This window comes from Alligator mississippiensis, chromosome 1, assembly GCF_030867095.1.
Source record: "Alligator mississippiensis isolate rAllMis1 chromosome 1, rAllMis1, whole genome shotgun sequence".
Taxonomy (NCBI): domain Eukaryota; kingdom Metazoa; phylum Chordata; order Crocodylia; family Alligatoridae; genus Alligator; species Alligator mississippiensis.
In genome coordinates, this window is record NC_081824.1 from 320,076,927 (window position 1) to 320,101,054 (window position 24,128).

General features: G+C 46.9%; 1 protein-coding gene across 5 annotated transcripts in view; it reads right to left on the bottom strand.

Moving 5' to 3' along the window:
• The window catches only part of PPEF1 (protein phosphatase with EF-hand domain 1), a 75,853-nt gene that overhangs the window by 43,120 nt on the left and 8,605 nt on the right, over positions 1-24,128 (bottom strand). For 2 of the 5 annotated variants that reach the window (XM_014608248.3, XM_006267600.4), the window contains 3 exons: positions 15,235-15,424; positions 4,624-4,751; positions 767-827 (listed from right to left, as the gene is read on the bottom strand). In XM_014608248.3, the coding sequence (XP_014463734.1) occupies positions 767-827; positions 4,624-4,751; positions 15,235-15,286 (241 nt within the window). In that variant the 5' untranslated portion in view covers positions 15,287-15,424. Of the gene's footprint in view, positions 1-766; positions 828-4,623; positions 4,752-5,195; positions 5,474-15,234; positions 15,425-24,128 lie in introns of those variants that run through there. The other 3 variants (XM_019495040.2, XM_019495039.2, XM_019495042.1) reach the window with 3 other exon arrangements.

Consider the following 24,128-nt stretch of genomic DNA (forward strand, 5'->3'; position numbering starts at 1 on the left):
TAATTACCATGCTCCAACAGACTTGATTAATCAAGCCTGCTCTGACATGCTGTAATTAAAAACATTGGGCACCTATACACAAGCCTATCTAAAAACATTGGGCGCCTATACATGATCAGCGAGGCTGCTCCAATGTGTTGTAACTACAGTGCATTGGAGCAGCCTTGCTGCTTGTGTATAGGTGCCCAATGTTTTTAGATTCAAGGTATCCCTCAATAGACTCAAGATGCCCTTCAAAAAATGTCAGCTCTTTGTTTTCACTCAATTTTTAACTGCAGAAAAATAATAGAGCAACCTTCTGTTGCAAAAAACCCCATAAAAAATATCACAGAGGGTCAGAATGCTGTTAACACTATGAATTCCTATTTGAAATTAGTCTTTGAATCATTTTTGCACACCTAACAATGCTAAAATTTCATAGCACCCTGAGGCACCCTTAAGGCTCCCAGTTTGAGAATCACTGGCTTAATCCACAACTATTTCAGGAGCTCTTTTACCAGAAATGTGAAAGGCTGTTAAGATTTCTACTTTTGCAGGGTAGAGAGCATGTCACAAAACACTCTATGTATCTGGAGGGCTATCTTTGTATTTAATAACAGAAACAGATATCTGGAACATCTGAAATCTTCACATCTATGTAAACACTTAAAATGTCAAGTTTTCATTGCAACAATTTCAAACTGCAATTTCAAACTGCAATTTCAGCAAGTGCGACAGAATGTGGAAGCATGCTAAATTTTCACATTTTTTTGACGTTTATCCTTACCTGTGTCGGTCTCGTTGAGCTGAGTAAAGTGATCCAGCATGAATGTGAAAAAATCGGACAGCTGAGTAAAGAAAAAAAGAAATACACTTAACAATTCCAGGGGAATCAGACAGAAAAAAAGCCTGTGGTCTTTTGCTTCTCACTGTTCCCACTGACTAGGAGTTTGAGACAGATCAAAGATCCGCCCACATCATGCACCAGGATACTGTGCAGATATACACAAGACAGCTCTAGAAGTAGAAATAACAGAGCCACATTAGCACGGGGCGGCAGCTGTGCTAATCTGCTTAGCTGTCAAGCAGAACTTACCAGCTCAGACGTAGCACAGTGCAGTGCTGCTTCTGCTTCTAGAAGTAGCACATGTGGAACTAGCTCAGGGATCTGCACAGCATTGCCTTGCACCATGTGGACTCCAATAGATGAGCTAGTCCATTTACAGCTAGCTTGGGCTATCTCTATATTTAGCCATCTGCTCTTACAGGTCTTAGTGTCTTTCTGTATCACAAATTAATGAAGATAACAGGATTTTTCATAAATGATGAAGCTCTTTCCATAAATATTACAAATTACTTTCTTCCCTCCCTTTAGGATAGCGAAGTCACATCTATGCATAGAAAGAGTCTAACTAAGGCTACAACTACAGAGCACAAGACATCCAGGGTAGGTTTACTGATCAGGGGTGTGAACCATGACTAGCACCCATGGGCTAGCAGAAACCTCTTGTACAGACAGTTTGACCAACAACACTGTGCTTTTAATTGTGTGGTTTAGTTTGCTTGTGGGGTGAATGGGTAGATATCCCACCAGCTTTTCTGGTATAGCTGTATCTATATTAGAGCACTTTACTGGTATACTATAGTAGCATTGCTATGCTGGTACATGCTCCAAGTGCAGTTTTAGCCTAAATTCAAGCACACTCACTTTGGCTAGGGACAGACATTCAAAAAGCTGTGCCTGAATTGATTCAATCTTTGCAGGGTAGTCTAACCTGGGTAGGCTGAACCACTTTGTAATCACACAGACCTCTCCTCTGGACTGAGAAAATAAAGGCACATGCCTGCAATAGCTCAGGTTAGAAGCTTAAGGCGCTAAAGCAGCCCTCCCGTTGCTTCCACAGAGCTCAGCTGAGGGGGCCAGGCAGGACACTCTTATTATTCCTCCAATCCTGAGCTGCCCAGCAGGGAATGTTTATCACCCCTAACTCAGTGTTTATCAATTCATTAAGAAAACAAAGCCTTTCTCCATTAACTAATGGAGCTCTTCTTAAACAGCTCTTCAAAGGAAGGACATTAAACTACTTGTTGATTAGCTCCAAAAAGCCTGTCTGCCTTTATCATCTCCCACAGCACAGACTATGGCCAGCATGTGGTCTGCTACCTAATTCTGAGAGATGTAAGGCAGAGGGGCAGGGGGAATAATCCCTGCTTAGCAGGGAGAAGCCAGGCAGATGCTTGCAGTCCCTGCCGAGCTTTAGGCCAACTCTGCTGTGGAGCAGAGAGCCCCACCCATGCTCCCAGAGAGCATGCCAGGATGCTGGGAGAGTCTGGTTTATCTCAAACCAGCAAGGGGTCTGGGACAGACATTGCATAAACTGGTTTGAGTCAAATCAGTTAAGTCTGATACTACATTCAACCAGGTTTATCTCAAACCGGTTTCAGCCATTTTCAAACTGGTTTATGTGCACTGAACGTCTGTTTTGTTACAGGTTTAAACCAGTTTCTGATCACTTAAACCAGTTTATATGTAATGTCTGTCCCTAGCCTTTAATTGTTTGCTGGTTGATGCTCTTTGTTTTCAAAACAGAAAAAGATAAAATAAAATGGATTTCTAGGAAGCATTAGACCAGGTAAAATCCAAAGCATCCACACTTAATGTAACACTACATGTGGAAGGAAGCTGATTTACATCATTTTAAATATTTTGTCAGAGTGTTTAAAGAAAATGTACACAAGAAAATGCTGAAAATGCTAAATGAAAAGTAAAACTATTTTAACAGATGTTTGTTTAATGTTGAAAGATGTGGAGCAAAGAATTTTCCAACCTATATTTTTTGGTCAGAGAACACTATGACACGTTTCTAACAGCTGATCGTTACAGTCGTTTATTTGTATCATGGTAAGGCTTGGAGGTGCCAACCAGTGTCAGTGACCCTTAGGATAAATGCTGTATTAATATGGCAGGAGACATATACACTGGTCTGAAAAACTTGCAAACTAAATACACAAAATGGACTGTGAGAAACAGGGAGTAGTATCATGCCATTTCATACAACTAAAACACAAAGAGGTTAAGTGATTTGCCAAAGATCACTCAGGAAGTCTGTGGCAGAGAAACAAACTACATACAGTTTCCCTGAGTTCCAGTTCAGTGCCTCAGGCACAAAGCCTCCTTCCTCATTGAATAAGCAGATTAGACTTAACTGCCAGCTCTTGGAAAGACATTTCTACTGTGGGCATGTTATATGATAATCATCAGTTACAGAATTTGTGCATCTTCTTCTGATGCATCTGATACCAGCCACTGTAAGAGATAGGTCACTAAACCGGTCTAGGAGAAATCCAATCTGGATGGCAATTCTCATGTCCCTATTTTTAATCTGAAAACCAGGAAACTAAACAGACAAAACATCAATATGGTAAGCAAATGCATGGTTCCAAACAAAGCACAAAAATTATGTTTAGTTACTTCTGGAAAGTCTCAATGCTACATCCCACTGAGCAAGTTTCCCTTTAAGCTGCACAAATGTGCAGCAGCGCACAATTAAAAATCTTACCACACAGTAACTTTTAATGCCACGCACCCGCCCAGAGAGGAGCTGGGCTGCAGCTTCGCAGAGAGGAGCTGGACACAGAGTGCAGCACAGACACCAGAGCCGACACAGGACACTTAGTGGTGGTAAGCTCCTTACTCCTCACGTGGGGCAGGCAGCAGCTCCTCCCTGAGGCGACCTGAGGGTGGGGAAGGGGCCTAGGGCTGCGGGCTGGCTCAGGCTCCACCCGCTCAAGGGAACTGCTCCACGCCCCAGCCCCAATGCTATGTGCCTCCTCGCTCCCCAAGGCAAGGCACAGGTGGGAGAGTGGAGCAGTTCCCCGGAGCCAGAGGAGCCCATGCCAGCCCCTAGCCTCAGCCCCCATCCCCGCCTCACCTCGGGGAGGAGTTGCTGCCTGGCCTGCATGAGGAATGAGGAACTTACCACCGGTAAGTGTCCCGCACTGGCCCTGGTGCCTCCCTTCTAGTTCTATCATGCTTTATAATGAATGATTCTTGGGACATGTTTAGCAGCAAACCAGTTACCCAGGGGTGGACAAAATATGGCCCATTGGCCAGATATGGCCTGCTAACTGATTGGATCCAGTGTAAGAGCAGGTGCCCACCAATTGATTGTGTCTGGCCCATGGCTGCCCCACAGCACTCTACATGGGGCTGAGTCCCACCCGCTCCTGCCAGGGGCAGCCTGTGCCACACTTCCACTGGGCCTGGCCAGCATGCACAGCTTCCCAATGGGTCTACTGCTGTCCAAGTCTCTCTGTCTACTGCTTGGCTCCCCCTGCCTCCAGCAGCTACTCCTCCTGCCCCTGCTGGGCTGCTTTGGGCAGCAGTTAGCATGGAGAAGGGTAATGCATGGGGCCCACAGTGCTTTCCATGGGGCCGAACCCCACCCGCTCCCACTTGGACACTTACTGCGGGACACTTACTGGCGGACCGCGCAGAAAGGAGGAGGCGGGACCAATTCAGAAACAGACAGACGCAGCATGCTCATGGCCCGAAGCAGCGCGCTCATGAACCACTAGTCCTTAGAGGGAACATTGCCAGTGAGTGTTTCTACAGGAAGGGAGAAAGAACTCAAAAGCACAAACCTGTAGTTGCGCTTGCTCTTCAGCATATTCAATAGATTGAAAAATATTCAGAGCATAACGTCGCCTCATTTCTAGTCGGGCCATTGCACAGCGATACCATCTCTGAATAAGGATAGCGGCCTTAATTGCTGTCAAAACATGAAGCAAAAGAAAAATTGTTATTGGGCAGACAGAATGAAAACAAACAAAGCTTGACCTTACATGAAATTTCACTCTTACTTATTTTTCAAGTAGTAACAGCAAACCCCCTCCCAAAGAAGCCCTGGAAACATTTCCAATTTCTGATCCAAAAGCAATGCTCAACTGTGGCTCTAGTGAACATGTCCTCTAATAACTAGGATTTTACACACATTTTTGTGTATTTCAGAACCCTGTGACCTCATCCATGTAGGGCTCAAACCAAATCCCATTGATCTGAGTGACACTGAATTATGCCATTGCTCAGCATGACATCATTACAAATCTTTCCTTCAAACAGAATTGATTCAGACTAATTTTTGCCAGAGAACACTATTCTGGGCAAGTGGAGAAATGACTATTTTTTTAAGCAAATAGAATGTAGCCAAACTTACCTATTTGGCTGCTTCTTCACATGCAATACAGATTTCTTCTTTTTCAGACTGCAGTTAAAAACTAAGGTCTTTCCCAGATGTATAAGAAAGGAATTTTTAACAGCTTTTATTAATAGAAAGCAGTTTGCATCATGGTTTGTTTTGTTTTGTTTTGTTTTGATTTGTTTTGTTTTTCATGAGTAAGGCCCACACTGTCCTTCTTAATCCCATATTATATTCAGTCTGAGTGTCAGATTTCCAAACAGCCACACCAATGAACTTTCACACTTTTCTGATGTCTGAAATAATACGAGACAATTTGATTTGTATTTTTGCTGGTTCAGAGAGTTTTACATGATCTTTCATAGGCAAGAGTCTACCTTATCAGATGTTAAGTGTAGCCCAGGTAGTACCTGGGTAAGTACTCCCCTTTCTAGTTGAAGGGAGAGTTAGGAGGGCCAGTGCTCTGTGAGAGGAAACTGCAGGCTGAACCAGTTTCCCTCTGTTCCCAAAAGAGCAAGGCCAGGACTTGATGAAACTTAACTATGTACAGATTGATCATTATTACATTAATAGATAAATATATACCATTATATAAACATTGGTACATATATTTACATATGCTATTAGCCTCTAAATCTTGTTCTTTAGATAGATAGATAGATAGATAGATAGATAGATAGATAGATAGATAACCATCTATCACCCTAACAATACAAATAGATTACAGATAAATAGAAGGGAAGGGTCCCAACAGAGCCCCAATAAATATCTAAACTCTATTATACTACCATCTTACAAATATAGAAATACACAAAATATAAAGCGTTCTCTCACAAAATGTATGGTGCTATATCACAAAATATAAGGTGTCTTAGCATCAGATTAACGCAACTCATTAAGCCTGCCCAGGGCCCAAGCTGATCCTGGGGCACTAGCTACACTCCTGCAATCAGTGGGAGGGGGAAATCCTCTGTGCTCTTCAATCCCACTGTGACCCACAGGAAGGGATACCTCCAACAGAAACTTCAGACCCAGGGAGACTTCCCCTGCATAGGCTTCCCCTACAATAACCAGCCTCACCACCTGGGGTAACTTCCCCCTCCCCTGTGGGAAATCCCTTTTCCTGGTGACTTATGACTCTAGGGGTGGGGGGCAGGTCCCAGGTTAGGGGTCCTCAACCCTTCAAGTGTGTGGATCCTCACTAGTAGTAATACAAAAGCTCATGCCTTTCTAACCACTACGTCTCTAAGGGTACTTTTACATGTGCTCTGACACTTTCTGATTAAAACGCATTGGAGACTTCTATTCAGAATGCTCCAGTGCTGCAGCATCCCATGTATTCAGTGTCCCTACGTTTCAAAAGGGCAGCAGGGCTGCTTTAACTAAAGATTGTGGAACAAGTTTTAGTTAAAGCGCCCCTGCTGCCATTTTGAAATGGGGGATGCTGAATACACAAGACACTGAGGGCATTTTAATTGAAGTGGCTCCCAAGACCTGGTCCAATTAAAATGCCCCCCACTGCACCCCAGAGCATGTATACAGACACCCTAAAGTGTAATCCTGCTCTGCCTTCTGTCTGACTTCAGACTAACATGGCTAACTACCTCCGATTGTCTACGCTAGCAACAATTTGCCTATTGTGTCATACCAACAAATACTGTTTGGGGAGATGCAGAAGTGGTCTTTTGCTTGGACATCTTACACCACTTCCTTGAGTAAAATAAGACAGACTGGCAAAGGAAGGTGGTGGTATGGAGGGCAAAGACTGGTTATTTTTATTTTGCTATAGATATGTTTGCAGAAGGGAGTTTTACTAGAATAGCTATTTCAGTTAAGGGTATGAGTTTTCAAATTCCTAGTCAAGATAGCTAAACCAACAAAGAGTACAGTCTGGGCCTTAAGACCAAATGCTACCTTATATGAAGTGTTTGCAGATTTAAGGGCAGATTTTATTTCCTAAATATATACCACAAGTCACATAGTACACACTTATCTGGTCCAAAAAGCAAAGGAAAGTTCACACTTGAAAACCTGATGTGACAGAGTGGGGTACGTATGTACCAAATTATGAATTATAAGGATGTACTGTGTGACTTGTGGTGTATTCACTGTGCACCGAATACACACAAAGACATGTCTGAGGGCACTTTGTTGCATTGTGTCTGACAGTGACCTTTCCCAAAATGGTTCTTGACCCCTTTTTGAAAGATGACGAATGACCCCATCCTCATTAAAAAACTAGGCGACTGTAGCATCAATGTCTACACGGTCATAGATACATAGCTTACAGCTAGTACATGGGCTTTCATAACCTCACATGCATTTTTTCAAACAACATTATTTTACAAAAACAGAAAACAACAAACCAATGTCATTTGATTATTGCCACAGGCCATTTGGATTTTTGAAGTCCCACAGCACAGAATGGAACTAAAGAGAAATTAGCCATACAAAGTGAACAATATGTTATTAAACAAGTAATAACATATTGTTATTGTTGCCTGCAGAGGGCAAACCAGGAAAGCCAAGGCTGCGATGGAACTCCAGCTAGCTACAAACATCAAGGACAATAAAAAGTCCTTTTTTAGATATGTGGGGAGCCAGAGGAAAAGCAAGGGCAACATTGGACCCCTGCTAAACCAAATGGGACAACTGACAACCAATGCCCATGAAAAAGCAAACTTGCTAAACGGGTACTTTGCGTCAGTTTTTCACCAGTCCCACGGGACGCCCCTGCCCACTGTGGGTCAGGGAGGCCCGGGTGAGGGATATTCCTTGCCCTCCATCAAAGCTGACCTCGTGAAGGAACACCTTGACAGGCTGGATACCTTCAAGTCAGCCGGCCCTGACGGTTTACATCCAAGAGTACTCAAGGAGCTGGCAAGCATCATAGTTCAGCCCCTGGCACGGATCTTTGAAAACTCCTGGCACTCTGGTGAAGTGCCCGAAGATTGAAAGAAGGCCAGTGTCGTGCCTATCTTCAAGAAAGGGAGGAAAATAGATCCAGCAAACTACAGGCCCATCAGCCTGACCTCTATCCTGGGGAAGGTCTTGGAAAAGATTATCAAAGAGGCCATCCTTAACAGACTAGCTGACAGCAATATCTTGAGGGATACCCAGCATGAGTTTGTTGCAGGTAGGTCTTGCTTGACCAATCTCATAGATTCATAGATGTTAGGGTCAGAAGGGACCTCAATAGATCATCGAGTCCAACCCCCTGCATAGGCAGGAAAGAGTGCTGGGTCTAGATGACCCCAGCTAGATGCATATCCAACCTCCTCTTGAAGACCCCCAGGGTAGGGGAGAGCACCACCTCCCTTGGGAGCCCGTTCCAGACCTTGGCCACTCGAACTGTGAAGAAGTTCTTCCTAATGTCCAGTCTAAATCTGCTCTCTGCTAGCTTGTGGCCATTATTTCCTGTAACCCCCAGGGGCGCCTTGGTGAATAAAACCTCACCAATTCCCTTCTGTGCCCCCGTGATGAACTTATAGGCAGCCACAAGGTCGCCTCTCAACCTTCTCTTGCGGAGGCTGAAAAGGTCCAGGTTCTCTAGTCTCTCCTCATAGGGCTTGGTCTGCAAGCCCTTAACCATACGAATGGCCATTCTCTGGACCCTCTCCAGGTTATCCGCATCCCCCTTGAAGCGCGGTGCCCAGAACCGCACACAGTACTCCAACTGCGGTCTGACCAGCGCCCAATAGAGGGGAAGTATCACCTCTTTGGATCTATCCGTCACGCATCTGCTGATGCACAATAAAGTGCCATTGGCTTTTCTGATGGTTTCGTCACACTGCTGACTCATGTTCATCTTGGAGTCCACTAGGACTCCAAGGTCCCTTTCCACTTCCATGCCACCCAGCAGGTCATTTCCTAGGCAGTAGGTGTGCTGGACATTTTTCCTCCCTAGGTGCAGCACTTTGCATTTCTCCTTGTTGAACTGCATCCTGTTGTTTTCTGCCCACTTGTCCAACCTGTCCAGGTCTGCTTGCAGCTGTTCCCTGCCCACCAGCGTGTCCACTTCTCCCCATAGCTTTGTGTCATCCGCAAACTTGGACAGAGTACATTTCATTCTCTCGTCCAAGTCACTGATGAAGACATTAAAGAGTATCGGTCCAAGGACCGAGCCCTGCGGGACCCCACTGCCCACACCCTTCCAGGTCGAAACCGACCCATCCACCACGACTCTCTGGGTACGACCCTCTAGCCAATTCGCTACCCACCGGACTGTGTAGTCATCCAAGTCACAGCCTCTTTAACTTGTTCACCAGTATGGGGTGGGATACCATATCGAAGGCCTTCCTGAAGTCTAAGTATACGACATCCACCCCTACTCCTGTGTCCAGGCGTTTCATAACCTGGTCATAAAAAGAGACTAGATTAGTCAGGCACAATCTGCCTGCTCTCATTTCCTTTCATGACCAGGTGACCTACCACCTGGACAAGGGGGGAGAGATTGATGTCGTATATCTTGATTTTAAAAAAGTCTTCCATCTGGTATCCCATGATCACCTCTTGGCAAAACTGGCTAACTGTGGCCTCGACCTCACCACAATCCGCTGGCTGGGCAATTGGCTCTGCGGTAGGACCCAGAGGGTGGTGAGTGACGGAGGCCAATCGTCTTGGTGCGCAGGCACCAGTGGGGTCCCTCAAGGCTCTGTCCTAGGGCCTATACTGTTTAACATCTTCATCAGTGATGTGGACATTGGTGTCAGAAGCAGACTGGCCAAGTTTGCCAATGACACCAAACTCTGGGATAAAGCATCCACACCTGAGGACAGGAGGGTGATCCAGGCAGATCTTGACAGGCTCAGGAAATGGGCATATGAGAACCTGATGGTGTTCAACACCGATAAATACAAGGTTCTCCACCTTGGGAGGAAAAACCTGCAGCATGCTTATAGGCTTGGCAGTGCTACGCTGGATAGCACTATGGATGAAAGGGACTTGGGGGTCATGATTGACCACAAGATGAACATGAGCCTTCAATGTGATACTGCAGCTAGCAAAGTGAACAAAACGCTGGCTTGCATCCATAGATATTTCTCAAGCAAATCCCGGGATGTCATTCTCCCGTTGTACTCGGCTTTGGTGAGGCCGCAGCTGGAGTACTGCGTCCAGTTTTGCGCTCAATTCAAAAAGAATGTGGAGAAGCTTGAGAGAGTCCAGAGAAGAGCCACGTGCATGATCAGAGGTCAGGAAAACAGACCTTATGATGAGAGGCTGAGAGCCATGGGACTCTTCAGCCTGGAAAAGCATAGGCTCGGGGTGATCTGGTGGCCACCTACAAGTTTATAAGGGGTGCTCATCAGGATCTGGGGGAATGTCTGTTCACCAGAGCACCCCAAGAGATGACAAGGTCAAATGGTAACAAACTCCGCCACGACTGATTCAGGCCAGACATAAGGAAGAACTTCTTCACTGTCCGAGCCCCCAGGGTTTGGAATAGACTGCTGCTGGAGACAGTTCAAGCACCTACTTTGAACACCTTCAAGACACACTTGGATGCTTATCTTGCTGGGATCCTATGATCCCTGCTGACTTCCTGCCCGTGGGGCAGAGGGCTGGACTCGATGATTCTCCGGGGTCCCTTCCAGCCCGAATGTCTATGAAATCTATGAAGTACAGGAAATAATTATTTTGGTGTTTTGTCCCAGTCTACCCTACCAATCCAGTGCCAAAGACTGCCAAAACCAGTTTCTCTCCTCCCTGGTCCTCTAGAGTATCAGCATAGATTGTAGAGTCGGAAGGGACCACAATGGATCATTGTGTCCAACCCCCTGCCCCTGGCAGGAAGGAGGACCGAGGTCAGATGGCCCCAGCCAGGTGACTATCTAGCCTCCTCTTGAAGACCTCCAAGCTAGGTGATAGCACCACCTCTCTTGCAAGCCCATTCCAGATCCTGGCCACCCTTACTGTGAAAAATGTCTTCCTAATATCTAAACTAAATCCACTCTCAACTAGTTTACACCCATTATTCCTAGTCACTCCCTGGGACGCCTTAGTAAACAGCACTTGCCCTATTCTTGTTGACCTCCCCTAATAAATTTATACGTGGTCACAAGATCCCCCCTCAGCCGTCTCTTGTGAAGGCTGAAGAGATTCAGCTCTCTCAACCTTCCCCCGTAGGGTCTATAACAAAGGCCACCAATCATGCGAGTGGCCCTCCTCTGGATCTTCTCCAGATTCCCCGCATCCCCCTTGAAGTGTGGCGCCCAAAACTGGACACAGTACTCCAACTGCGGCCTGACCAGTGCCGCATAGAGAGGGAGCATCACATTCTTTGATCTATTAGTCATGCACCTGCTAATGTACAACAAGGTGCGATTGGCCTTGTTGATGGCCTCGTTACACTGCCGGCTCATGTTCATCTTGGAGTCAATTATGACTCCAAGATCCCTCTCCGCCTCTGAGCTGCTGAAAAGGACACTCCCCAACCTATAGGTGTGCCAGGGGTTCCTCCTTCCCAGGTGGAGTACCTTACATTTATCTTTATTAAACTGCATCCTATTTCTCTCTGCCCATTGATCCAACCTGTCCAGGTCAGCCTGAATCTGCTCCCTGCCCTCTGGTGTACTAACTTTGCCCCATAACTTGGTATCATCAGCAAACTTGGAGAGGGTGCTCTCCATGCCCTCGTCCAAATTGCTGATGAAGATATTAAATAATATCGGTCCGAGGACCGAACCCTGCGGGACCCCACTGCCCACCTCCCTCCAGGCTGAGAAGGAACCATCCACCACCACTCTCTGGGTGCGGTCCCTAAGCCAGTTGGCCGCCCACCTGACTGTGTAGGCATCCACTCCACAGCCTGCTAGCTTCCCAATGAGGATAGGGTGCAAAACTGTGTCAAAGGCCTTCCTAAAGTCCAGAAAGTTGACATCAGCCTCGGCTCCCACGTCCAGACAGTGTGTGACCTGGTCATAGAAGGCTACGAGGTTTGTCAGGCAGGATCTACCTGTGACAAACCCATGCTGGTTTCCCCTCAGCATCGTTTCCCCTGCTCGGCCTGCACAAATGTGTTCTTTATTTTCTCTAGCATTTTCCCAGGAACAGAGGTAAGACTGACTGGTCTAAAGTTATCTGGCTCATCCCTTCTCCCTTTCTTGAAAATGGGCACCACACTGACCTTTCTCCAGTCCTCAGGGACTTGGCTGGAGTACCACAAGTGCTCGAACAGCTGTGCCACCGGCTCAGCTATTACACTGGCCAATTCCTTCAGCAGCCATGGATGGAGGTCATCTGGGCCTGCTGATTTGTATACCCATCCAGCTCCTCCAGGAGCTCCTTAACTATTTCAGAACTAACCATAGGCAGACTGGTGCCATGTGGACATCCGTCAATGATCGAGGTGGAGGAATTGGCTTGGTCGGTACATAGAAATACTGAAGCAAAGAACTCATTGAAGAGCTCTGCTTTTTTCCTTGCGTCAACCACCAACTGTCCTGATTTGTCCTGCAGGGGGGCCTATGTTGCTCTGAGATGACTTTTTATTGTCCTTGATTGTTGAAGCCAGCCTGAGCTTAAGCCGGCCTTGGCCTGTCTAGCTGATTCCCTGCAATAGCGCACCAGGGAGATATATTCCTCCTTGGTGGCTGCTCCCTGCTTCCATTGCCTATGCATCTCTTTCTTTGCCCCCAAACTCACCTGGAGTTCCCTGTTCAGCCAAGGGGGCTTTTTTGCCCCCTTACCTCCCTTCCTACGTAATGGGATAAACTCCTTTTGAGCCCCAAGGCTCACTCCCTTGAGATACCTCCAACCCTCATGGACCCCCATTTGCTCTATGTTCTTGAGTTGCATCCCCTCACTAACTAGCCTTCTAAGCTTGCTAAAGCTGGCCCTTATGAAGTCCAACATCTTAGCCCCGCTAGTTACTTTACCCACCCTTTGCTGGATAATGAACTCGACCAAGTGATGGTCACTGTCTCCCAGGCTACCATGAACTCACATGTTCCCCACAAGATCATCCCCTGTTGCTAAGACCAGGTCAAGCAAACCGCTATCCCTGGTGGGACTAGACACCATCTGGGTTAGGTGGAAGTCCTGCACACAGTGTAAGCATGCTCAGGAACAATTTGATAGAGCTATCCCTGAACATCCTGTATGCATATAACTACAGTTCTTGCTAAGCTGAAGATAAAAGATAACCCCTGGGGTAAAAGCATGGGGTAAGGAGACTTTTCCATTCCCATGTCTACATTGTAGTACATCTACACTGCAGTCACAGCAGTGACTCCTTTAAATCAGTTAACTCAGGTCCTGGTAGCAGTCCAGCTAGGGCAGCAAAAAGTTCATACAAACTAATTCACCCTGCTTGAAGGAAGATAATGCCACCCATGCTGTGCTCCCTGAGTGGGCCCATAAGCATTATTTAATAAGAACAATAAGGCTTGTGCAAGGCAAATGAGGGGAGAAGCAAGGCTCCTTGAATTATCCCTAGTTTTCATGTGTCGGTGCCAAGGCTGGGCATGCTCTGACTCTTTACCACATGCCATTACAGGCAACCCCCACTTAACGCGGTTTCACTTACCATGATTTTGTTATAGTGCTAATTTAAAATACCTACCAGGTTTCACTCAGCGCTCAGCGCATTTCATTATAACGCTAGGTGCGGGGTGGGGGAGAAGCAGTGGCAGTGGCGGTGGTGTCGAGGGAAGTGGTGAGTGGCAGCTGGCAGGAGCCCAGGGCGGAGTGGCGGGAGCCTGGGGTCCTGCCACTCCGCCCAGTGGGGGATGGAAGGAGTGGTAGCAGCGAGAAGGGGTGGGTAGGGGGCCGGGCAGTGTGAGCTCGGAGCCCAAGCAGGTGAGGCCCAGGGCAGGGTGGCAGAAGCACAGAGTCCGCTCTGGCACGTGGTGCTGAAGCAGTCAGCTGGTGTGGAAGAGCGGCAATGGCAGTGAGAAGGGGCGGATGGGGGCCATGAGCGCGGGGCCTGGGCCAGCGGGGCAGCAGAAGTGCGGGGCCCAAGGCCAGGGCCAGCAGGAGTGCAGGGCCTGGGCCAGTGCAAGCCGAGCCCACAGAGCTCCTCCACTCACGGGCTGCAGCCCATGCCCTGTTCCGCTCCGATAACACACTCAACCATGGGGCATGGACGCTGTCCCGAGAATGCAGCATCTGGTGGTTCATCCCAGTGCCGGGTGCCCTGGAGAGAGCCCTCACCAGGCAAAGTGGGGTGTGGGTGGGTGGGTGGCCCCACTGCTCCTCATTGTTCCACATGTCACAGCCCTGCTGCCTTCTCACCATGAACCCCTGGGTGGGTGGGTACCTGACTCAGACCCCACGGGCAGGGTGGCTGGGGCTATGCACAGGTGTACTGGTGGCCAGTGGGTGCAGGCCAACAGGGGCCATCGCAGTGGGGGAACAATGAGGACAGAAGGAGCTGATGCCTTCCCTGGCGGAGCCCACGTGGTGCCTTGCCAGGAGCACACAGCCAGGGCCGGCAGGAGCACAGGGCCCAGGCTGGCAGGGCCCAGTGTGGGGCTGCAGGAGTACGGGGTCTGGGTCGGCAGGTGGTGCAGAACCAATTATCTTTATTTACATTAAATCCTATGGGAAGATGGGTTTCGTTTAACACTGTTTTGCTTAGCACTCGTTTTTTTCCGGAACCAATTAAGAGTGGTAAGCGGGGTTTGCCTGTATACTGCTGAGTGACATTTCCATCAACAAATGAGGCCTGCTTGCACTAACTTTTTAATTGAACTTCCACCTCAGCACTGAAGAGGCTTTCAATCAATAGACTCACAGGGAATAGGGGAGAAATTCAATTAAAACCTGCTTTTCACAGAAATCATTCAGTGGTGCAGTGACTAATACTGACAAGTGGTGTGGTAGCTCTATTTGGTTTCAATTTCTGTTTAATTACCATAGTTATTCTGCAAGTTGCCTCCCAACCTTGAACAACATTTAAAAACCATGTGTCTCTTAGAAAAGGAGCATTTAGAACAAAATTTAATATAAACAACTACTTGATTCAACAGGTTTTGGGCAAAATGCCATCCCTTTAGTTTTCTTGTAGTGTTGAAAGTGAACTACAAATGACTGCAAAGGCACTGGTGGCACTCACCTTTCTCTGATTTTTTTGCTTGACTCTCAGTTGCAGAAGTGCCACATCCCATGGTTCCAGTACAGATTGTCCATCAGTTTAATTTCTCTTCAGACAAAAGGGATCTCTCTCATCCAACAGCATTAGAAGCATTCCCTTTTTGTTTCACCGAGGATGCAGGGAACCAGTCCTGTTTCTGCTATTGGCCCTACTGAGAGAAGTGTGGGGGAAGTAACGATAAGAAAGTGTTTAACAACATGGCATCTTAGGTGCAACTCAGCAAAATCATTTCAGCTTGCTATGAATTACTGCACAGCATGTGAAGTGGAAACTGAACCTCACAATCCATATTGCATTATTTTGAGGACTCAGCACCAGCAGCCTCATCTTGCTGTTGCCTGCATCCAGGTCAGATGAATAAAGATGCCTCTCTTGAATAAATATTGGCAGAAAGACAATATATGCCAGTGATCTCCTAACTGGAAGAATCTTTATTAAAGCTTTACTACTATGGATAGTAGACTAGGGAGAAAAGTTGTGATTTGAAAGGAATTTGGTGGCGGTAGCGATCCCTGACAGTTGAGAACAATCACTTCCATGGACAGCAAGTACATCAGAACTTTAAAATACTGAAAATAAATACAACTGATATTGCAATGATATTAAACCAACCAATATTAGATACTGCACATTGTCTCTCTTAGCTCCACAATGCTGTTTACCAGTTCTTCTGAATAAGACATTTCACTAATAAAAAACCTCACTACTTGTACATAATCCACAAAAATTTAATAGCAGACACAATACTGTAGAGTGGGTCCATTACAAGAACTAATTTTTACCACACTATATACAGAAATTGTATTATCTTAACCAGTCATATTAGCGTAACCATTTTTTTTATCAACTAAAGGATCAAAGTGGATTTTGTAATGGATTCTTCTGGGTTATTCATTGTGTGTGTTCACCTACACACTAATACATACCATTCACTAATTTGCAATGTGGCTGTGAGTTAGTTACAATGAGATTTCACCATAAAATAAGTTGGTGAAATTGAGTGCTACAAAAACAATAATTGGATTTGTAAGAAAGTTAGATTTTGTTCTACTGTAAACCCTTATTTGATCACCCTTATTATCATCCTCTGTTCTCTGGTTGTATATTGCTAATGACTCCCTAGCACAGCTAAATTAGAGTGCATGTTGTATGCAATATCCTTTAAAAAAGTTTTTAATACAAAGAGCAAATGCTGTCTCCAGCTGACCTATATGCTGATGGACAAATAACAGACTGGTACACTCTCCCTTCTACTTTCCTATTATAATGATTGATAAGCTAGGAGATAAAAGGCAAGAAGAGGAAGATAAAGGTACAGATGTGCTAGCAACTGGTACATGTTGTAAGACAACTGCATGTTCAATATAAAAAATGAGGATGCTTTTGCTGCAATAGTTATTAGGGTGACACAAAAGAGAAGACAGAAGCACTCTTCTAAAAATTCTACACTGGGGTTGCAGCTGCCTGCTTCTGATTCAGTAACAAAGGCACACTTCACAGAGTGGAAGATTCCTTTTTTCCCCAGTAATTCAGTTGTTCTGAATGAATTTATTCTGGGAAAATTTGTTCTGGGAAAATTCAAAAAGAGGTTGGATGATCACCTGTCTGGGGTCTTGTGAACCCAGCATTCATTCCTGCCTGTGGCAGGGGGTCAGGCTAGATGATCTGATCAGGTCCCTCCTGACCGTAGCTACTATGAAACTATGAATTTAACATTAAACACTGAATAAGTGTTGTTAATAAATAATTTGAGCAAAACAGTGGCTTTGATAAGATCTGTTTTTTTAGAATGGTGGTGGATTCATCTTCTCTTGACTCCAAGCACTCTTCATTATACTGAACACAATCTGTTCACTTTCTTCCCTTGCACTATTCCACATCATTTCTGGTCCAGCTAACACAGCCTGTCAAAGCTTAAACCTGGTCTTCACATTACATCAGTGTCAAAGACGTTACAACATAGTCTGTTTTGGACAGACCATCACTTCATTTAAGCTCTAATTAAAGCAGCAAAATGTACAAGCACATCTCTGATTCAACCATGAAGACTCTCACGCTCCAAATTCCAACGTGTAATAAATAACATTAGCATTTCACTTTGCAACACAAGGTATTGAGTAGCAAGCAAATTATCATTGCTGTACACAATTCTGACTGGCCAAACAGCCCTTTTCTCCTCACCAACAGTGCAGATCTGCTTGATCTTTTGGCATCCTGAGTCAAGTGAAGGCAGAGGAACATATACCCAAGGCTGAAACAGACAGATTGAAACAACAAATTCCTCCAGGCCTATGATAAGGCTGTATTACAAGCTTAGAGAAACTTCATATCAGCCTCAGTAAACCTTCCAAATCAGACCCCCAGAAGCTACCAGGGGTAATGGTTTCATCTGCCCATAATAGAGCCAGACATCAATCAGAGTTATTACTGTACTCCACAGCAAAAGCCATGTATATTCAGGAAAGCTTTTCAAACTGGCTGGCTCTGCTCCCTCTTGACAGGCAAACAAACAACATCTTTGCATTCCCCGAGTTTAATACACCCACTTACAAAAAAGCAATGTAGACTGACCCAGGGTCTCAAGCCAACCTCTACGAATCCAACCCATATCTTATCTGGCTAGCAAAAAAGTCATTAGCAGTCAGTAACACTCATGCCCAAAACAGCCACCCTCTTATACAAAGGTCTTCTCTTCCTCCTTCAAACAAAGAATAGATTAAGTGAATCTGCGAGAAACCAGTGCTTTCCAGGTACTGCTCATCAGCAACCAGAGATTAATTATGATTATAAGGGTGTTATAAGCAACAGATTTAGGACAGAGTAGAACATTAATTCTAATAGACTGCTTTCATTCTATAAGCACTGAACTAATTCTACATAGCGTAGCAGTATGCATTAAACTAAGAGTCAACATCCAGTAGCCTGCAGGTCAGATCTTGCCCACAAAGACACTTTTATCTGGCTCACAAAACACACCAAATTTATATATCCTGCTATTAGTAAACAGCAAGTGGTGTGGTGAGTAGCGGGCATTCAGGATTGAGCCTGCAGTCTCTGGGTTTGACAGAAGTAGCTGGGGGCTCAGGCAGGTCAGGAGTAGTGAGGGCACACAAGAGAGGGTGAGCTGGTGGGAGGCAGGCTAAGTCTGTCTGGGCATTAGAAAGTCACTGGAGCGCTGAGAAGTCAGCAGAGGCTCCGTAGGAGCCCAGGGTGGAAACATTTCTGGACAACAGGTCAGCCCCATTCATTTCAATGGGGGACCTGATCTGTTGGCAAAGAAAAAAATGCTTCTAAGTCATGCCCCAGACTTCAGTTCAACCTCCAGACCACCAGCTGTGCTAATTCAGTCCCCTGTTAATAAAAGGTGGCTAACCCCTATCTTAAACAATCATTTTGCTCTACTGTTTTGGCTGATGAAATAAAGAGTCAGAGCTTTTCTTAAATCTATTAAAAAGTTTGCAAAACACAAGGAAAATGTATTTAAAAATAGGACATGCAGTCCTGTTAGCATTCTAGCTACTACCTGCTGACTTTTACTAAAGTCAGTTCCACTTCTAAAGCAGACAAAAATTTACTATAAACAAGTCAGTTACCAAGCTAGTTCCATAAACAACTGCATTACATTTCTTTGTTTCGCTGTTTCATTTCACCAAAAAGCAACAGTAACAAGTAAAAGCATCCAGTACACTGTTTGTCTAATAATGCAAAGCAAAGCATCATTTCAAACTCTACTATATATGGATACTCAAGGCTATACAAGACCAGCACATACGAGTCTTTTTGCTGTATATGAATCACTGCAACACAAACTGACAGGAGAGTCCAGAAATACTGGGCTCCAAATCTGAGTTGCCTATAGCCTAGTTAGTAGAGTTGTTGAAAAGCATATTATTTTATCTGTAATCAAACAGATACAGATCTATTTGATCCATGTCCAAATTAGGCCCTCAGAGTATCAAGTCAGTCATCCAGAAACTGGAGCACTCAAATTAAGGACACTTTTGAAAAATCATACTTACTTTAAATTAAATTACTGGGTGGATTGCTAATTCTTTTGGGCAGGGCATGCATTTGCTTTACAGGTGCACTGTATGCAATGTGCAGACCTATCATATATGTGGGGCCATCAGCAGTTGGATGTATGCTAGAGCAGGTTTGAGAATCTGGAGGTCACAAATAAAAGCCACCAGGCCTTAGCCCTCATGCTTCTCCCATGATTCTTGCCTGCCTGCTGATGTTGTTTCCTCATTGCTTTCTGTAAATTGAGACAACAAACAATTTTTTCATGTATTTGGACAGGATTATAATGCAGCACAAAGTATCTCAAATTGTACTTCCCCTGCAGATTGTTTCATAGGCAATTCCAGCTGTCTGAGATACCTCCCTTTTCTTTCCCATTCTGATCTGTAGCTCTGTTATGGGGCACCTATGAATTCCCCCAAAGACAGATGTGGCTGGATGAATTATGAAAAAAAGATGTGTTTTCCATAAATATCTGAAGGACACACATTTCTAATTTAGAGGTATTGCTTCTGCACCCATCTACTGCTTATAATTTGATAGATTAAAATTCTACCAGAACTTGTAGAAGGTTACCTCAATTGGATACTTTCTTTTCTTTGGAAAGGAAGACTGTGGAGAACTGTTTTTATCACTGTAGTATGTGTGTCTGTGATGGATGTGCTATGACTTAGAACAAAATTAAGATGTTGAGACAATATGGCAACCTAGATATGGAGTACCCTACTCCTAACCTGTAACAGACAGTTTAATATAGGGGAAGGGTAACTCCTTGGTTCTACCTCTACTGACAAAGCTGCTCTGCCAATGCTGAAAACCTAGACAAGAACAGACAGTGACAAGAACCCCTCTGCAGACAGGAAATAGAGAAACTGTCAGTAGCTCAGAAGAGCCCAGATGTTCAACAAGTAGTCTGCAAATTGGTTCCCAAGAGAATGGGGGACACCACGGCTGTGTCATGTTCACTAGGGCTGTGTGAAGCTTTGGTAGGTGATTTGATTAGAAGGAGATTCGGCCTGATTTGGTGGCCGAATCCAAATTGAATTGGGAGGCCCACTAAAAGGTCCAAATCGATTCAGATGCCTCCAAATTGATTCAGAGAGATTTGGCGTTGATTCAGAGATTCGGCCATAGACTAAACAGCATCAATCCTCGACCAGGCTGGACACAGCTGCCTCCAGCTGGTAAGTCTGTTGTGGTGGGCAGAGGAGGAAGGGATGGGAAACTGGGGGGGGGAGGGGGGCAGATCAATGCCCCCACAGAGAGGGAGGAATTGGGGCTGGGACAAGCTGCCCAACCGGAGTGGAGAGGCGCATGAGTTGGGGAGGGGGGCTCCTGCCTGCACGCACCATCAGTCTGGGACAGCATGGGAGCAGGCGTGTGCCCCCGGATCTGCGTGGGGCAGGCTGGACCAGGCTGCGCTCAGGGAGGCTAGCCCCAGCCACCCACCACCGGACTGCACTCCATTGGGCGGGTGGAGCCAGAGCTGAGCTCCAGGCAGCTAGCCCCAGCTACAGCCCGGGGCACAGCCCTGGCTCTACCTACGCTGCAGAGTGTAGTGGAGCTGGGGTTATGGGGGGGGGGGGGGGGGGGGGGGGGGGCTGCAGCCATCCTAAAATTCCCCATAGCTCCTGCTGCCAGCCCCACCCCGATCCAGGTGCATATGCCCGCCCCCACGTCCTGCTGCTGCTCACCCAGCCGGGGTGTAGTGGGCAGAAGCCGCAGCTTGTCCAGGATGTGCAAGGAGGCTGGAGCAGCTTCTGCTGCTGTGCACTGCTTATCCAAGGCAGCGCAGCAGCACCATCCCGCACCTCCCTGCCTCGGCTGGGTGTGCAGCAGTTGGGCATAGCCCCTGCTCCCAGCACCTTCCACTATCTGTCTGGAGCACAGCCCAGCCCACCCCATGAAGATCCAGGGGCACACACCCACTCCCATGCCCTCCCAGACCAACGGTGTGAAGCGGCACACAGTGGCAGGGCCCCCCTCACCAAGTCCCGTGCCCCCCTGCCCTGGCTGGGCAGCTTGTCCCAGCCCCAGCCCTAACCCCTCCCTTGGTTTGGGAGCTTTGATCTGCACCCCCCTGCACCCCTTCCCTCCCACCTCTGCCCACCACAACAGACTTACCAGCTGGAGGCAGCTGGCCCAGCGTGGTCAAGGACTGCTGCCTGTTTAATCTATGGCTGAATCTTCGAATTTCTGGATCCAAATCAGCCAAATTGAATCAGGACAGTGATTTGAATCACCAAATTGAATCACTCTCCTTACAAATGGGCCAAATCTGAATCTGAAGCGAATACTTGCTGCTTCACCTAATGTTCACCTCCAAGCCTCCAGGATAACGCCAAGTGTAGACAGACTGTATCAACACTGAGCTCTGTTTTAAATCCATTTCTTGGAGTGCTGTGCAATTTTGTTTTGAAGAAGATACTTCTGTTCCCCACTCACTACATACTGTTATTGACCACAGGTTTCTAAAAGAAATTCTTCCACATGACAAAACTCTGTTGGGCAGGTTGAGTGTCATGGCTGATAACCCAGAAACCATAGGCAGCAGAAGGCCAGGGATAACGGGGTTTAGCCCCCCCAAAACTAATTTTGCAGCAGCTGGCAACAGCAGCAGCACCAGAGCGCCACTGTTCCACTGCATCCGGCGCTGCTCCTCTGCTGCTGCGTACAGCACCAGTGTGCACCAGCCCTGCAACAGCCCTGCGTGAGGGAGGGGCAAGGGTGAGCCCCCCCACCCAATAATATTTACTCAGCCCCCCACCAAATAATATTTCCTCCTGCTGCCAGTACCAGAGACCCAGTACCAGAGCACTAGAGAGTGTTTGAATCATGAAGGTCCAAACCCAGTGGGGTTTATCAACACAGGCTTGTCATCTGGGAGGCATGCACACAGGAGACTGGAAAACACTCTCAGAAGCAGCATCCTACCAAGGGATTGGGTGGCCATTGGTCCTATTTCATACTGGAGCATCCTGTTTTTAAACCCTTTGTCCCCTGTCCATTTCTAAATGAGGAATGGACTGCAAAAAGTCCCGTTTTTCAGTTCATTGGTAGAAATACATATCAATAATTTCTTCTTGCGATTCTGTTGGCTGTGCCTAAAGGTACAGCAGTGCACAGCTAGAAGGAGCAGGATTCCCAGCCAGCCAGGGAGGAAGGAAGGTGGTTTCTTGTGGTGGCCCTGCCCCTTGCTGCTGACTGGCCAAGGAGCCCAGTGGTCGCAACCCTCCTCGCTGACTGGCTGAGGAGATGGTGGCCCCAACCCTCACTGCTGATTGGCTGAGAGGGTCGGTGGTTACCCCTCTCCTCACCAAATGGATGTCCTGCGCTCTGGGAATGGCCACCCTACCTAGAGACTGTGACAAGGACCACTATACACAGAAATTATAAACTAGATATTTAGTCATAAATTTTAAAAGGTCTGGAGACTTTTCACAAAGAATTTGCCAGAGAGGCTAAATAAGATGGCAGTGGAGATCCTGACTATTTCTCTAAGCCTTTACAATATACAATAGGGCTGTGCGAAATTTCACTAGGTGTTTTGGTTCAAAACTGTTTTGATGCATTTCACGCTTGAAACAGCAAAAGGCTTTGAAACAGGTTTGAAATGAAACGGGGGCACTCAAAACGTTTCAAAAGTTCCAAAACGTTTCAAGTTTCGAAGCTGGGCTTACTTGGCTTCAGTGCCGGTCCCAGGCAGCCGCAGCAGCAGCAGCAGCAGCAGCCTCATCTTATCCAGCTCACAGATCCAGGGGTCCGCAACCCTGGGAGGCCTACGGGGCTGTACTGTATTCCTCCTGGGGGTGTGAGCCCCCAGATCTGCACGCCGGATGAGAGGAGGCTGCTGCTGCCACCTGGGACTGGTGGCAACAGCAATCTTCCCTGGCATTGGGCGTGGGCTGCGCCCAGCACCAGTCCCACGCAGCCTCGTCTCATTTGGCATGCAGATCCGAGGACTCGCACCCCCGGGAGGAGTCTGGCACAGCCTGAGCAGCCCTCCTGGGGGTGTGAGCCCCCAGGTCTGCGCCCCGGATGAGAGGAGGCTCAGGTAGCAGCAGCAATTTTCTGTGGTGCTGGGCACAGCCCGCACTCAGTGCCAGTCCTAGGTGGAACAGGCAGCCTTCTCTCATCCAGGGTGTAGATTCAGGGGCTTGTACCTCTGGGAGGGCTGCTGGGCTGTGCCAGACTCCTCCCGGGGGCACAAACCCCCGGATCTGCGCGCCGGATGAAAGGAGTTCCAGGTGGCAGCAGCAATCTTCTCCAGTGCTGGGCACAGACTGTGCCCAATGCCCATCCCAGGTGGGAGTGGCAGCCGCCTCTCATCCAGTGCACAGATCCAGGGGCCTGCACCCCTGGGAGGAGTCTGGCAAAGCAGGGGTGTGGGCCGCCAGATCTGCGTGCCAGATAACAGGAGGATGCTGCTGCCTGCAAGCGTCAGGAGTTGTGTTTTGAACAGTTTGAGGTACAATTTTCCAGAAACCTCTGTACCTATCTCCTTGAAACTTGGCAGGCTTCATGCCCTCAGAAGGGGCTACCATTCCTGCAGTTTTCACCCAAATCAGGCAAGAAATAACAATATTTTAGGCATTTTCATGATTCCCCATTATAGCCCATGGGCGAAACGGCAAAACGCATCAAAACAGCGAAATAGTTTCAACAAAATGAAATGGAATGGTGCTTCAAAACTAAACGACAAGATGTAACACTGTCCCTTCGAAATGGTAAAATGGATATCAAAATGAAATGATGGTGTTTTGCACAGCCCTAATATGCCGGTATCACCATACCTCATTTCCTGAACCCCACCCCCCAAGCTCTTATACCAAACC